This window comes from Thermoascus crustaceus (assembly GCF_041956765.1).
Source record: "Thermoascus crustaceus strain CBS 181.67 unplaced genomic scaffold VTN00scaffold_6, whole genome shotgun sequence".
In the NCBI taxonomy this organism is placed as follows: Eukaryota; Fungi; Ascomycota; class Eurotiomycetes; order Eurotiales; family Thermoascaceae; genus Thermoascus; species Thermoascus crustaceus.
The window spans coordinates 1,592,268-1,606,818 of record NW_027192532.1 but is presented as its reverse complement, the minus strand read 5'-3'; the positions used below and the strand labels follow the sequence as shown (position 1 = coordinate 1,606,818).

Sequence of the window (14,551 nt, the reverse complement as noted above, 5' to 3'; positions counted from 1 at the left end):
TCTCTCGGCCTGGCTGCCTCAGGATCTTGACGAATGTCCATTATTATAATATTCATGCAGACTCGAGTCTCGCAGAGTTGCAGGGATATCCCCGTGTCATCGTCTTACCGCCTCAGCAGCCTGCTAAAATACTTAGCCTATCTTACGTACTGTAGCGTCACTCGTAATTTATACTTATATCGGACCTATCTACGATTGGTATCTACAATCAAGTACCTGTCAGGTCACTTCAGAAATCCCATTTTTTGTCATGCCGTGGTCCCTGGAAGCTGCAGAGCTTAAGGTTTCAAGGTAAGCATGAATTTACTGGCCATGTGCCTTGCCTGCCTACTGCTTACGGAGAGCGGTGTGTGTCCAAGGTCGAGCTCTACCTAAGGTACCCAGACAGCTACGTCAAGAACTCGAGATCAGCTGAGCTCGCGCGCGCGCAGAAACGCGTCGCTGTCGCCCACCCAAGTATATCCGCGACTTGCGATGAACTCCAAAAATTTTGCTTGCTTACAAATCGCTGCCTGCAGGCAGCAGTCAGGCTATACATACTGGAAGATCGTCTTATCTTAGCTTCCATCTCCTCTATTCTCATTTCTGGCGAGGGTGAGTTAAAATCATACATTCATCGAAGACAGCTAGCTAGAAGCTCCGCATGTTATTTATTGTTGAGAGCTAACCCATGTACTGGTATCATACGTTGTAAGGCTCGTAAGTCGTAAGTGTGACCGTTCCTGGTAACATCGTATGGATGTCGTATGTTGGTGTATCTGTACTAAATGATCGTCACGAAACTTAACAGAACCATTTAATTTTTCGAGAACATAAAACTCAAAGGAGCAACAAACAGATCTGCGAGCATGATATCGTCGAAGAAAAGGAAGATAAAATGAAATAGTGGAGAGAAATAACAGTTCCACACATACATCCCCATCCCGAAGCCACCTCCTTGCCTTGTCCGCCCGTGTCAGAAACGCCATATAAATCTTGAAAACTTCGTAAAAACAGAAATTAGAAGGCAGAAAATAACCACCTGGTAAATAAATAAATAACCTCCATGAAAAGAAAGAACCACCGCATTACAACTTAGATCAGCCCGTGAAAGAAAAGAAACAAATAAAGTATGCTCCCGTCGATGCACACCCATATCATCTTGCCGGTAATAGATAGGAGTCATAAATCGTCGCAAATAAGAACTGAGTAACGTGAAAATTTTAAAAGGGAATTAAAGCTTCCCAGGCACATACTAGCGCCATTGGGGAAAGAACCGAAGGATTCGTTCCATCATGAGCAGCTACCAGTAACAACCGGTAAAAAGAGTCTGTCTTGGAGTCCTTAAGACTCAGTGACACTGAGAAAGATCTCGCCGAATGCGTTCTCTTCGCCTTCATTCTCATCAGCATCTTGTTTTTGGCGAACGGCCAGGATACCCTTCGTGGCAAGGGTCAGAACATGCATCAGTCCCTGAGTGGCTACGACGCGAGTGTTCGATTCAGGTGGCAGAAGAGCCGAGAAGGTAATCTCTTTCCTGGATTCCTGGTTCTGTCTCTCAGCCTCAGATAATGTGTCATCTGCTTCAGCTCCATCGCGTCTCTTAGTCACAAGCGTCTCATGGTCAGCAGCAGCAGGAGGAGCCTCAATCCGATTCCTGACAAACTCGAGGAAATTCCTACTCTCCTGGTCTAGCATCGCAGCCAACCATTGGGACTGCGCTGCAGTCTGGGTATCAACGGCGGCGGCTGGGCCAAAGAGTTGAAAGGAGTCATGAGCTTCTGCGCCTGCTCCGGCCGTAGCTGCTCTGCGACCCGCATCAAGTTCGCCCTCGAGATAAGTATTGAGGTCAAATCCGCCCAGGATATCTAGATCGTCGCCTTCATTTCCGGGAATTGAAAGGCTGCTGAGCGCGTCATGTCCAGCGAGATCAAGTCCAAGCCCACGTCCAGCAAGAGGGCTGGCACTCGTGAGACGACTCCCAGGTCTGCGGAAGCCAGTGGCAGAAAGGGGTCCTGGTCCTCCACGGGAGGAGAATTCGCCGAGACTTCCGAACGGATGAGGGAGACCGACGGAGGATCCATGACGGGATCCCCGAATAGAAGCTGTGAGGTTCCATGGCATCTGGGAAGAATGGTCATCGTGAAGGGACGGTGGTCCATGGCGGCCAATCTCAACGTCCTGTATATGTGATGTCAGAGTACACATAAAACTGGTGAGTGGGAACACCAAAGGACAAAGCAGAAGAGTGCGTAGCAGTAATGGATAACAAACCTCATGCATAATCCCATCGCCATCAGTGGACACCATGCCTTCTTCTCCACGGCTAACATGCTGTGGATTCTCATCACCCTCCTCCCGAGGACGCACACGCCTGCCTTTGCTTCCAGGCTCGCTGCTCTCATCAACGCTACCATGACGGCGTTTCCTTCCCCTGCTCCTTGGCTCTTGTCCCTGCAAAGTCGCCAGAAGCTGCTCTCCTGAGAACTGATCAAGAGGATGTGCAACATGAGAAGTACCTAGCCCGACTCCCACAGAGCCGATCCCTTGACCAAAGACCCAGAAGGCGGCGTTTCTCCTTGTCTGGGTAACCATCCGATTCTGCTCCTTCTGCTTGGAAGCTACCGCCATGTTGCGCAGATATTCGTTATTCCACTGGGCCAGGTCTGCGTTGCGGAGTTCCTGGCGTTCATCGATGGGTAGATTTAAAGGAGCTCTCTTCTTGTTCCGACGCATGGCAGTTTCACGAGTTTGAGGTGCCGCTCCTCCAACTTCTTCTTCCTCTATGTAGTCGGGATCAGGGAGGAGACCTGGACGCCTCCTGGGGAACGGTACACCAGGAGGCAAGATGCCATTCTCGTCTCCAATTAGTGCGCCGTTATCCTCATCCAGGTGCATTTGCTCACCAGGCTACATAGAAGCTTAATGTCAGTAAAGATGTACCAAGTGCTCAGTGTATATATCACATGGTACGTACCTGTCCCTGGTCGAAAAGAAATCCCTCCCCAGTTTCTTCCCTCACTCTACCTGTGATCGGGGCTTCACTTGGATTTCGACTTGCGGCCTGTCTTTGCGAAACCCTATCCCGTGGTCCTTTCTTCACCGCAAGCTCAACGATATTTCCTTCCTCGTCAAACTCGAAATCCGGCTGAAGAAGGATACCTTCTTCCTCATCCCCAAAGATGGAATGCCTGACACCACCAGACCGGCCGCCCTTTTGCACAGAGCTGCCCATATCACTTGCGGTTTGAAATCCCCCAACACCAAAGTCTCCCATCACGATATCAGAAGAGGAGATATCCAGACGAGGAGACACATGCCCCAGATGACTCGAGAGACTCGAGCCGTGGACTTGCGTTAGCAGGAGACTGGATTGGCGGCTTGAGCTGATTTCAGTCATCGCGCTGAGGGAGGCAAAGTCGAGATCGAACGTTGGGAGATTTATCTCAGGCACAAAGGACGGATCGTATGGAATGACGAGCTCATCAGGCCTGTTTAGGTATTAATACTCAGCGAATTATTTCCATGTGAAATAGCTTGGAATTATAGAGACCCCAGAGGGAGCACGAACCTCGCCTTCCCAGCATCTGGGTCTAATCCACCCCCATGCACGACCTTCAGCATGGTCCTCATCCTATCGTGCATGGCCTGGGTATCTGTGAGGGCGTATCCGCACTGCTGGTTATATACCCTCGACACGCCGTACCTGTGCGATCCAGAATGGTCAACAGTCCAAGAAAATAAAATACTCGGAAAGAAGACTAGAAAAGGATCAGAACTACTAATTAAAAGTACTTACAGCAAATTCCCCTGAAGTCTCAGCGCCATCGGAGCCTCAGGGTGCATGATTGTGTCGCATGCCTTCGGGACATCCACGTCGAGGATGGCTTTGCGGTTTACCTTTCTAGCGGCAGACTTTGAGCCCAGAGTCGCGACGAGCCTATATTTTTGTTACTTCGACAGAAAGAAAAGGCGCGAGATAGGGAACAAGACGTGGCACAGAAGGAGAGGAAGAGAAAGAAAGGACCGGAAATTAAAACTTACCATATCGTTGCAACCCCGTGCTCACGCGACGTGAGAACTGCAGAAGAGTAATGTTGTCAGCCCGTTCTTCCGATTTCAAGAAATATACTCGGACAGAAAAGTGTGACCCTTGACCATGAGACGAAGAATCACAGCGAATAGAACTGGATAAAGACCTCCGTCTCCCATTCCACGACGCGATAGAAAGACAGAGTGGATAAGGGATAGGATGAAAGGGTAAATCAGACGCACTCTCATGACTGTAAAACATCTTGCCCTCTTATCCTTTTCCTTATCTTCATCCAACCAGCTCTGCCACTCCGTCATCCCCTTTGTCAGGTTCTCTCTTTCCTCTCGTCTCTCAGTCCTGCATCGATTCTGCCTGTCGAAAATCGAATCGAACCGCGTCCACCACGAGTCTCAATCTCGGCTTCAGACGAGCGTATTAGATGGATAGGGTCTTATATCCTTCACGGTGCAGATGAAATTGGAGAGGAACTTGACGCGTCGCGTCCAGAGAGAGTGGACGTAGGCGGACGCAGGTAGCAGAAGGTCGAGGTCGAGGTCGATGTAACCCTAACCGAGCAGGTGAGGTGCGAGTGCGGGTGCTCGCCGGACGGCGTACCCTCGACGCGGGCGGTGACTTAGGTACTAGACCTCAAGTACTCGACTCGATTGGCTTTGGTTGAATTAGGTTAAGCACACCACCGTTAATGGACGAGGATCTATCTATCAAGCCGAGCAAGATTCCAGCTGGCTGATTTGATATGCTGGAGGATAACGGAGCTAAGCAGGCAGGCAGGACGTTCTAGAGGGTATAGTAGATCGGTCTTCTACGCCTCAAAACCGTGAGGTTGAGAAGGGAAGTGCTGTAGTAGATCTGAAAGCATGAGATATAGGGAAAGGAGATGTAGTAAGATAAAACGAACGCAGAGATCGAAGCACAGCGACCCCTGTACGGGTGGCTCACTCAATAGAATGTCTCAGACGGTAAGGGGAAAGCAGCCTACGTACCTTTTGATCACTATTTTAAATATATTATTCTCGGTGATATAGGAGCAGGACCGTACAACTCCGCCCATAGACAGTGCTGTGTAAGCCAGAGTCCTTCTAAGACCCTTGAGACGGGGGTTGCGCATGTAAAACGTCCCGATCTGTTGGTCACTTAACAACAGTCTAAGGAGGTACCGGAAATATACAGTAGGAATTGCTGATAGTCAGAGAGGAAAGTCACACCGATGATTTGAAGGTGGATGAGGATCAGAAATCAAAATAGAACATCCAACATTTGTTTCTCTTTTCTCTCCGCCTGTGAGGCTCTCGATGTTTTATTCTCCCTCTCCCTTTTTTTCATCAACATTCATCACCACCAAATGAAACCCTAGTATATCAAGCAAGAAAAACGAAATGGACGATGACATATAAACCACTTGACATCTATAGAAGAAAAAAGAAGCATCGCAAGACCAGGCCATGACTGCCGCCTAAATGGAGGGAAAAAGGAACAAAGCAAAACTTGGGGAAGCGAAAAGAGATAGTACATCAACTGTCAACCAGATTGATGACGAGTCGGGTATGGGGCATACGGAGAGAGGTGGACGCAGGTCTAGAATCCGATGAAGCCAGTGCATCGTATGAGGCTCGTCCAAGACAAACAAATGGAACCCCAGTTCTGATATATTTCTCCATTTTCTCTTTACAGGCTAACAAAGAAGAAAAGGCGTGCCAATCTACTCGTGTTCTTTCTTTTTCCAGATTTACTCCAGTGGAATGCCTTCGTACTCCGAGTATCCAAGGGCGAGGTTCATGTTTTCTGTGGAGGGTAAAAAATAGCGTCAGCATTTCATGCCTTGAAGAAGAGGGTGATAAAATGACAATAGGTTGACTTACGCAGACACTGGGTAGCAGCTCCCTTCAGCAGGTTGTCGATGGTGGCGCAGACAACCACCCGCTTGCCGCTTGAGTGGACAGCAAAACCACCGATCTCGACGCCGTGCTTACCGGCGATGTTCTTGACAAGAGGAGGCTCACCAACTATCTTGACGAGCTTCTCGCCGGCGTAACGCTCCTGGTAGATGTTGCGGATGTCACGAGAGGTCATCTCCTCTTTGAGAGGCATGCTGATGGTGTGCTGGAGGAAGGTTAGCAATGATCAACTTCCTGGAAATGCGAAACATGATAGATGAAGGGCCGGCTTACGTGAATACCCTGGAACCAAACGGCGACATGAGGAATGAAGGCAACGTTGGTTTCCAACTGGGAGCTGATCTCCCTCTCGTGGATGTGATCCGTCAAGCTGTAGGGGATGATGTTGTTGGTGAGGTTATTAACATCATTCTTCGGGCTTGGCTTCGTGCCCGCTCCCGAGTATCCGGAGACACCAAAGATAGTCGGCTGGCCGCCAAGGTATGGGACGAGCGGTGCGATGCCGAGCTGGGCAGCGGTGGCATAGCAGCCTGGGTTTGCGATGCGAGTCGCGCGGGCGATGGTCGAACGGCTGACCAGCTCAGGGAGACCGTAGGTCCAGTTCGGGTCAAAACGGTAGTCAGCGCTCAGGTCAACGATGACGCTGCCCTTGTTGGAACCCTCATCAACGGCGTCAACGAAAGGCTTGCAGACTCCGTTTGGCAGAGCCATGACCCAGCAGTCAATGTCTCCGTTCTGGGCCATGCGTCGCACGTCCTCAGGGCTGAGATTCTCGTACGTGATCTCGCGCTTGTCATATCCCTGGAGCTTCTTCCCCGCCAGCTCACGGGACGAGACATGGCGCAGGTCCATGTGAGGGTGGGCATTGAGCAGGTTGATCAGAGCTTGACCGGTGTAACCGCGAGCTCCGATGAGAGCGACCTTGGACGGCTGAGTGTTCGAGTAGTTCTTCTCTCCAAGTGGAGGGTTAGGGTTGGTAGTAGAGTACGAGCGGATTGCATACGCAGCCCCGACAGCGGGCCTTCGTCGAGCGGCACGAAGAGCGTTCGCATCGCGGCTGGTGGAGAACGACCGCTTCTGCTGAGAAACAGTAGCACTGGCACCAGCACCGCTAGCAATGTTAGCGGCAGCCTGAGCAGCGCGGTGGAGCTGAGACTCGAGGTTGATATCGCCCAGCATCTCACGCCCGTGCTTGCTGAACTCAAGGACCAACTCCTTGACCTCCTCGCCGCTCTGCACACCATACCAGAAAAGAACCTCACCATCGCGGGTCAGGCTGCCATCGGCTTTGTCGAAGAACCAGGTAAGGTTCTCGTCATCCTCCTTGACAGTCCAGACCAGCTTGGGGAAGTCCTTCTTGATACTTGCGAAGACGTTGTCAGCGACATTGGTCAGCCAGCCGGACTTGGTGATGGTGAACGTAGACAGGTGAGCAAAGGAAGTTCCCTTCTGCGCAGGCAGAACAACAGCCAAAGCCTCCATGGGCTCATCGAAGTAAGCTTTGAACTCGCGGTCCTTCAAGCCTTGAACATATCTGTCCACAGTAGCCCTGGCATCCAGGCTTTCACGGTCCCGGACCAGAACATCCTTCAGGGCCTCCAGATCCTCGAACTCGGAAAGAGATGACTTCGTATGGACCTTGTTTCCTCTCCTGATCAGAGTACCCGCTCCGGAATCAGTGAACAGTTCCTTCTGGAGGTCCGCAGGGTGGATGATAGCAACGCTGGAAGTGCGGGGCAGGTCCATGAGCAGCTCTCTCATCTCCTTGATCTTCAGGCGCGTTCCGTGACGCACCCACCACTGCTTCATCAGGTGGTCGTATTCCTCATCCAGGTTGATGACGGAGATCTTCTCTCCAGTGTCACCATTGAACAGACCACCTTTCTCGGCAAGGTAGACAATCTTCAGTGGCTGCAGGGCGCGTGCCAGCTCGCCAGCCGCCACATCGGCGTTGACGTTGAGCACCTGACCCTCTGGAGTCTCGGCCATGGAGGTCAAAATCGGGAGGCAGCCAGCCTGGATAGCCGCCTCAATTGGCTTCTTGTCGACCTTGTTGATCTTTCCAACCAGGTCGTACTTCTCCTTGTCAAGGTAGTCCGCAGAGAAGACACCCGAGGTGATGGGGCGCGCCCTCACACCCATACTCTCCAGCTCCTCCACCAACTTCAGGTTCTCCTCCAGGAACAGCTTCCTGGCCAGAGCCAGAGTCTTGCCATCCGTCACTCTGATACCATCCTCGAAGTGGGGCTCCACGCCCGCATCTTCGAGGATCTTGTTGAGCTGAGGACCAGCACCGTGGACAACAATTGGGTAGAGACCGACATGGTTGAGGAACGCGAGGGCGGACGACAGGGTCTGCAGATGCTCTGTGAGGATGGCACCGCCAACCTTGATCACCGCGAACTGCTGGGAAGATACGGAGGTGAAGTGGGACAGGTACTGCTGGACCTCACGCTTGGACCCGATATTACTCAACAGCTGCACAACGGTTGAACGGGTGGACAGCTGAGGATCCGCGGACCGAGCATAGAGACGCCTCTGTAAGACGAGAGAGGAAGACGCAGTCAAGGCCTGCCTGGACCGCAGGACAGCGGCAGAGCCGAGTCTTGCTGGGGAGAGCGCATGCTGCGGTGCGGAGAGAGCACGGAGGGGCTTGGTAGCAGCTCTCCGCACAGCAGGGCGAAGGGACAGCATCTTGTCGACCAACATGCGGCAGCTTCGATCGCCGGCGGACAGGGCCCTAGGCACAGTCAAGAGATGGTCAATGGGGGCTTTAAAGGTGAGATCGAGGGGAGAAAGCTGGTGAAGGGATTGACTGCGCGGGTTGGAAGGGATTTTCTGCTCCCCAGCTGGCCGGTGCTACGAAATTTACGGCGCTTGCGTCGGAGCGCTTTTTGCTGGGTCTGGGGTGGAAGCGGGCGGTGTCGAGCCCTCTGGCGCCGCGAACCTTCTCTTCCGCGGCAGATCCCCTCTGTGGCTGCGCAGCCCTGAGGAATTTTCACACTGTCTACAGTGAACAATCCTGGTTATTATCTAAAACAAACGCAAAAGTATGCGGTGTGAACAGTAGACTACGTCCCCAATTGAACCCTCTTACGGCAGAATAACATGGTGGTGAGAGTGGCTGGGGCAGAAAAGGCGCCTCTCGTGCTCTTTTTCTTGGCTGCGACTTTCGGAGGCCAAAAACGATCGTCTCCGCGGTGTCCCTCTTTAAGGCTGCTGCTCTCCAGTACGGAGCGCCCAAGCCGACAACGCGTGACCCCTCCAAAACCTCCGGCCCCTTTTTTATTTTTTTTTTACAGCAAAAGCAACGTGAAGAGAGCAACCCCACCGTCGGTGTCCGGTTCCAGAGACAGCGCCGGTTGAGAACCCGATCTCAGCCCGATCTCAGTCCGAAATCTCATTCGCCCGAGATTATCTTATAGATTTAGGCTCAGCACCGCGTTCTCCGATCTGACGTCGATGATATGCATCTCTTCCTCTGACAGCGTCTTACGGGACGTATACAATACTTCTCCACCTATTTCTACACCCTCCTACAACGTATTTAAAAGCAGAGAAACAGAGTTCGGAATGTCAATGCCAGTGCATAGCAAAGTAATCCGACAGTCGATTCATTATAACCCGCTAAGAGGTACTAGAAGAAACAGAGTCAAACACGCAGAGAAAATCGCCAGAGTATCATTTACACAGCTTCACCATCGACGAGTCGTATGTCATCGCCCATCCAGGAATCAGATCAGCTCGCAGCGCCGAAGGTGGAGAGAGAGAGAGGAGGGTGCAGTCATGAAAACAGGGTAGTCTTGAGGGAACAGGGCTCCTCGGGGTAAAGAGCTCCTCTCCGCATCGTCCGTAACAGGAATACACCGTAAAAACAAACCAAAATCCAGCCGAAGAACAGTTCACCGTACGTGTAAGCTTAATGCTTGGTTGCGACAACTACACAAGCTGTGTTAGTACCAGTTTTCGGGGAACAGGAAATCTCGAGGGGCGAGCATACCAGCAGGGACAATGATGACCACCAGCAGGATTATGATGGCAACGATCATGCATATGCGCATCTTGACGTCCTTCCACCACATCTGCTTCCTCACACGGTTGGCTCCTCGGCGGAAGCCCTGGGCAGATACAGCCAGGTTGTCGGTCTTGTCCTGAAGCGAGTCGAGACGCTCTCCACGCTGTGAGACTTTGTTGATGTTCTCGCGCATCACCCCGACGGTGTCATCGATTTGCTATGGACGATTAAGTCAGCGCAAGTCCCACAACTGAAACATGCAACCCCTTCGCATAGAATAAACATCCAGCTCCCTGCATCTATTAGCGAGGCAGATGCGCAAGGGCAATTTATGCCATGGACAGCGAATACAATCCATTCGCAGCCTCTAAGCGGATGTGCGATGCCTCATGATCATAACAAAGCGAAGATCGAGGGGAGAACCTACCGCCTGCAATGCGGCCGTCCTCTGATTTCCACTGTGGGTGGCGCTCCCACCAGGGGCACCCGAGCCCGAGGGGATGTAGGGATCATACGGCTGTTCGCGGTCGGCCATGGTGACTGTTCAAGGTCGTTGAAGGGTTCAGGTGAGTGGTTGCGGGATCTGGTGGATCCGCGGGCAGACTGGCAGAGGGTGGAACACGAAAGAGCTCTTCTTCAGTAACAGGTCGTGATGCGGGTATCAGTCGTCAGACGTCGATGGAAGAGCCAGATGAGGAGGAGATGGTCGTGATGCGCGTGAAGGGATATTAGTGAGAAGCAGAAGGAGAGAAGGGAAGACACGGATTGAGGCACTGGGAAGCTGACAGGGTGTGATGAGCGCCGCCCGCCGCGGCCGTCTGGAGATGCGTTTCGGCTTTGTCAGGGCACAGGCACGTGACTGGCCGTCAACCGCAAGGAATGGAATGCTATTTTTACGACCTACAGATGCTGCAAGAACCTCACAGGCAGCTGAAGCACAAATGATTTTCCAAAAGATCTCAGAGGTGTCTTATGCCATGCTGTTCTTATGCACAGCCTTGTGTGTCCACCGGTACTTATGCAGACAGCCCACCGCTGGCTCATCTTCGTTCCCCCTACTGCTAATAGTTACCTGCCTTTGTTGCCGTGAGACCAGCTGCGGCTGTGCACGGCTACAACCGTTAGGACCTAGCCACTTCGCGTGGCGATTGGAATGGACCTAGGCCCATGGGCTGCAGAATACGAATGCCGATACGGCTAGTGTGTGGCCAGAGAAAAATTAAAAAAAGGTTTTGGGTTCGTTTATCCAGACATTGAAAAAAAAAAAAGAAGCTGCCTAGAGACACAAAAGCACTGTCAGTATACATTGACAGTCCACCGAAGAAGCTTCTGCACAGAGCTCTTTTATTTTTTAGTATTTTAGTAGCCCTGGACATCCGAGCCCGAGTCCTAAAGAAAATAAAAGGTCACCAATAGTACCGTGCTCCATATACCGTGAAGGCGGTAGTATCTGGTGATCTTTCCTCCGGCAGTAAATAGGCTGTCAGACGATCGCAGGGCGCCAATCATAGCGGCGGGTGCCAGGCCAAAACAGGTTTCAGACCAGACATCCACTATCAAACACCTTGATGCCGGTGCACCGCGTACAGTACCGAGCAGAGTCCTGCAGAGGTGTTTTTTATCGTGTTTCGCTACGCGCTGCATGTTGTCCAGCAGCAGACGCTGATGAACCGTCCCGATGATCCGCTCTGGCGCGGACGCAGAGACGTCCGGAGCAGTTCCACTGGCGGTCAGAAGTCTAGACCTGAAAATCTGGGGATCCACGCCCGAGGGATCGACTGTATACCTGCCGCCAGCAGCAGCCCTCATCCGGGCCTCCAGATCAGTCACCTCACCTCTCTTCCTTTGAGAACAGGACAGGCTGGAGCTCCATCCGGACAGCCTTTGAAGCCGCCCGCCGCCAGCGTAACCCGCCAAGACGCAGCGAAACCGTCCAGGCCCGCCAGGTTGACTCCTTTTTGTTAAGCTCCTTGGCAGTGGAGGGCTACTGGTCCGCGGCCTCCGGTGGCTGCAACTTGGCGACGCTTCTGGCGCTCGTGCAACTCGTGGAATTGGGCTTCACGCTGCCCGCCCAGAAGATGATAACAATCATGGGGGGACGCTTCTGTTCCTCCTTCTTTTCCTCTCCGGCTTCCTCCCCGTCGCCGTCATCGACTCCTCCATCTCTCCAACCCCTCTTCCATCTCCGGTAAGGCTGCCTGTCTGGCTGTATGCCAGCGTCCGCTCCTTGACAGTCCTGGACCGTGTTATTTTCTTTTCCATCTTGGCCTTGCCATATCCTCAGCTCCTTGATCTCGTCCCGCTGGCTGTGGCCCCCTGACTCTTTCCGCCGTCTTCTTGGCCCTGTCGTAATCCTTCCGGCGGCTTGACTCGTAACAAATTCTGCCGCAGCAGTTCGAGTCCGGATATATCAGACCGACCTTTACCCTCCACTGTATTGCAGTCCTCCGCCTCACGTGGTTCTCCTTGTCCTCGCCCACCGTTCTCATGACTTGACAACGACTACCATTGGACTCGACATCATTCCGGCAGTACTAATTCGCTCGTTATTTTAAGTGGCCGGCTGCTTCTGCCAGCCCTGACACTCGTTCTTTCCTTCTTTTGTGATATCTTTCTGTTCTCACGACGATGAGACTCGCACGATACTTTCCCCGCATGGCGTTCCCGTCATGGGGAGCCTTTCTGTCCAGTGCACTGCTTGCTGCCCAGGTGGCGCAAGCATCCATTGATCTCGATCTGGGAGACCCAAGTAAGTCGGAGTGACTTGCAGACCCCTTGATCGTTGGGTTGAGGGGTCGTTCTTAGTTCGCTCGTGCTGGATTGCTCACCGTGCTCCAGACTCTATCAAAGCAGCAGCAAAGACCGCAGCGGAAGGAATGCTACAATACTACACTGGATACCGACCGGGAGACGTACCTGGCAATCTGCCTGACCCTTACTACTGGTGGGAAGCTGGCGCTATGTTTGGAGCGTTGGTAGACTACTGGTATTACACCGGGGATGATGAATACAATGCTATAACGACCCAAGCCCTACTATGGCAAACTGGTCCCGACAGAAACTACATGCCGCCAAATCAGTCGAAAACGCTTGGTAACGATGACCAGGGCTTCTGGGGCCTGGCTGCCATGTCGGCCGCCGAGGTCAACTATCCCAACCCTCCCGAAGACCAACCTCAGTGGCTTGCGCTGGCGCAGGCCGTTTTCAACACGCAGTACCCACGCTGGGACAATGAAACATGCGGTGGGGGTCTTAAGTGGCAGATCTTTACGTTCAACAACGGTTACAACTACAAGAATACCATTTCGAACGGCTGCTTTTTCAACATAGCCTCACGACTCGCGATGTACACCGGGAACGCGACGTACGCAGAGTGGGCGGAGAAAACCTGGGACTGGGTAACGGCTATTGGGCTTGTGAGCCCGACTTACCAGTTTTTCGACGGAACGGACGATACGCAGAACTGCACGGGTATCAACCACATTCAGTGGTCATACAATCTCGGTGTCTATCTGCATGGTGCAGCGAACATGTACAACTTTGTACGTCTCTTAATAGAAAAAAGAATTTGTGTGATCTGTGTCGACTGATTAATTCCTAGACCAATGGCGATGAACGTTGGAAAACGCGTCTGGAGGGCATCATAAAAGGCTCGGAGCTCTTCTTCTCCAAGAAAGTGCCCAACGTCATGACCGAAGTCGCCTGCGAGGGCAACGGCAAATGCAACGTCGACCAACGCTCCTTCAAAGCCTACCTTACGCGCTGGATGGCAGCGACCGTCAAACTGGCACCGTTCACCCACGAACTTATCATGCCAAAACTGCAAGCCTCCGCTAAGGCCGCCGCCCTGCAGTGCAACGGACCCAACAATGCCTGCGGGCTGCGTTGGACCGAGGGTGCAGCGTTTGATGGAAGCACCGGCGTCGGCGAGCAGATGAGCGCCATGGAAGTCTTCCAGTCGAATCTCATCGACTACGTTCCCCCGCGGGTGACGAAGAAAACCGGAGGCACCAGCAAGGGTGATGTGAATGCAGGAATGGGCAGGACACCCGGGCCGCTGGGAATCTATCAGGAGGAGATCACCGTCGCCGATCGCGCGGGCGCTGGAATTCTTACGGGATTCATAATAATATGTGCAGTGGGTGGCGCCTGGTGGGTGGTATCATAGTTTGGGAGGACGTTGGCTTGGGAGTGTTCCACTATGTTGGTCAGTATTTAGACCAAGTGTTTGGATTATCAACATGAAGAATGGGACTCGGTTTTGGAGTGCATGGTGTTAGATTTGAAATCGTTTTTATTGGAGCAATTTTCCCACTTTTTTGCATGTCGATCTTGCTGATCTTCGATCTGTGTATCTGGATAAGGTCTTGGCCCTGTATTTAGATATCCATTCCCTTGTATTCGGTTCCTTGTCTTAATCATCATTTCTTCAATCACACTGTACATATGCAAGCATTCGTATACATATATTGTTTATTCCAGCCACTTGTCTCCTTGTCCTTTATCCTTTCCACGAGCCAGCAAGAGGGTGGTGCATCGGCGATAAGCACCGACCTCGAGCCAATCGAAGCTGGATCAAGTTGTACGGATACCTAAGGCAACGTTGGA

General features: G+C 52.3%; 5 protein-coding genes across 5 annotated transcripts; 1 reads left to right on the top strand and 4 right to left on the bottom strand.

The window, feature by feature from the left end:
• Positions 1–1,323: 1,323 nt before the first annotated feature.
• VTN00DRAFT_8873 (uncharacterized protein) lies at positions 1,324–4,273 on the bottom strand (the record flags this gene model as incomplete). The annotated part of the gene is made up of 7 exons (XM_069435770.1): positions 1,324–2,160; positions 2,254–2,889; positions 2,957–3,470; positions 3,551–3,685; positions 3,779–3,919; positions 4,024–4,060; positions 4,255–4,273. The coding sequence occupies 7 exons, from the start codon at positions 4,271–4,273 to the stop codon at positions 1,324–1,326; spliced, it is 2,319 nt and encodes a 772-aa protein (XP_069285683.1).
• Positions 4,274–5,759: 1,486 nt separating this feature from the next.
• On the bottom strand, positions 5,760–8,622 carry VTN00DRAFT_8872 (uncharacterized protein; the record flags this gene model as incomplete). Its single annotated transcript, XM_069435769.1, has 3 exons — positions 5,760–5,815; positions 5,893–6,133; positions 6,202–8,622. 3 exons carry the CDS (start codon positions 8,620–8,622, stop codon positions 5,760–5,762), a joined length of 2,718 nt encoding a protein of 905 aa, XP_069285682.1.
• A 1,225-nt stretch (positions 8,623–9,847) lies between these two features.
• On the bottom strand, positions 9,848–10,478 carry VTN00DRAFT_8871 (uncharacterized protein; the record flags this gene model as incomplete). The annotated part of the gene is made up of 3 exons (XM_069435768.1): positions 9,848–9,867; positions 9,929–10,160; positions 10,371–10,478. 3 exons carry the CDS (start codon positions 10,476–10,478, stop codon positions 9,848–9,850), a joined length of 360 nt encoding a protein of 119 aa, XP_069285681.1.
• A 1,449-nt stretch (positions 10,479–11,927) lies between these two features.
• On the bottom strand, positions 11,928–12,432 carry VTN00DRAFT_8870 (uncharacterized protein; the record flags this gene model as incomplete). The annotated part of the gene is made up of 2 exons (XM_069435767.1): positions 11,928–12,179; positions 12,265–12,432. 2 exons carry the CDS (start codon positions 12,430–12,432, stop codon positions 11,928–11,930), a joined length of 420 nt encoding a protein of 139 aa, XP_069285680.1.
• Positions 12,433–12,598: 166 nt separating this feature from the next.
• On the top strand, positions 12,599–14,111 carry VTN00DRAFT_8869 (uncharacterized protein; the record flags this gene model as incomplete). Its single annotated transcript, XM_069435765.1, has 3 exons — positions 12,599–12,692; positions 12,782–13,485; positions 13,545–14,111. The coding sequence occupies 3 exons, from the start codon at positions 12,599–12,601 to the stop codon at positions 14,109–14,111; spliced, it is 1,365 nt and encodes a 454-aa protein (XP_069285679.1).
• Between the last annotated feature and the right edge of the window lie 440 nt (positions 14,112–14,551).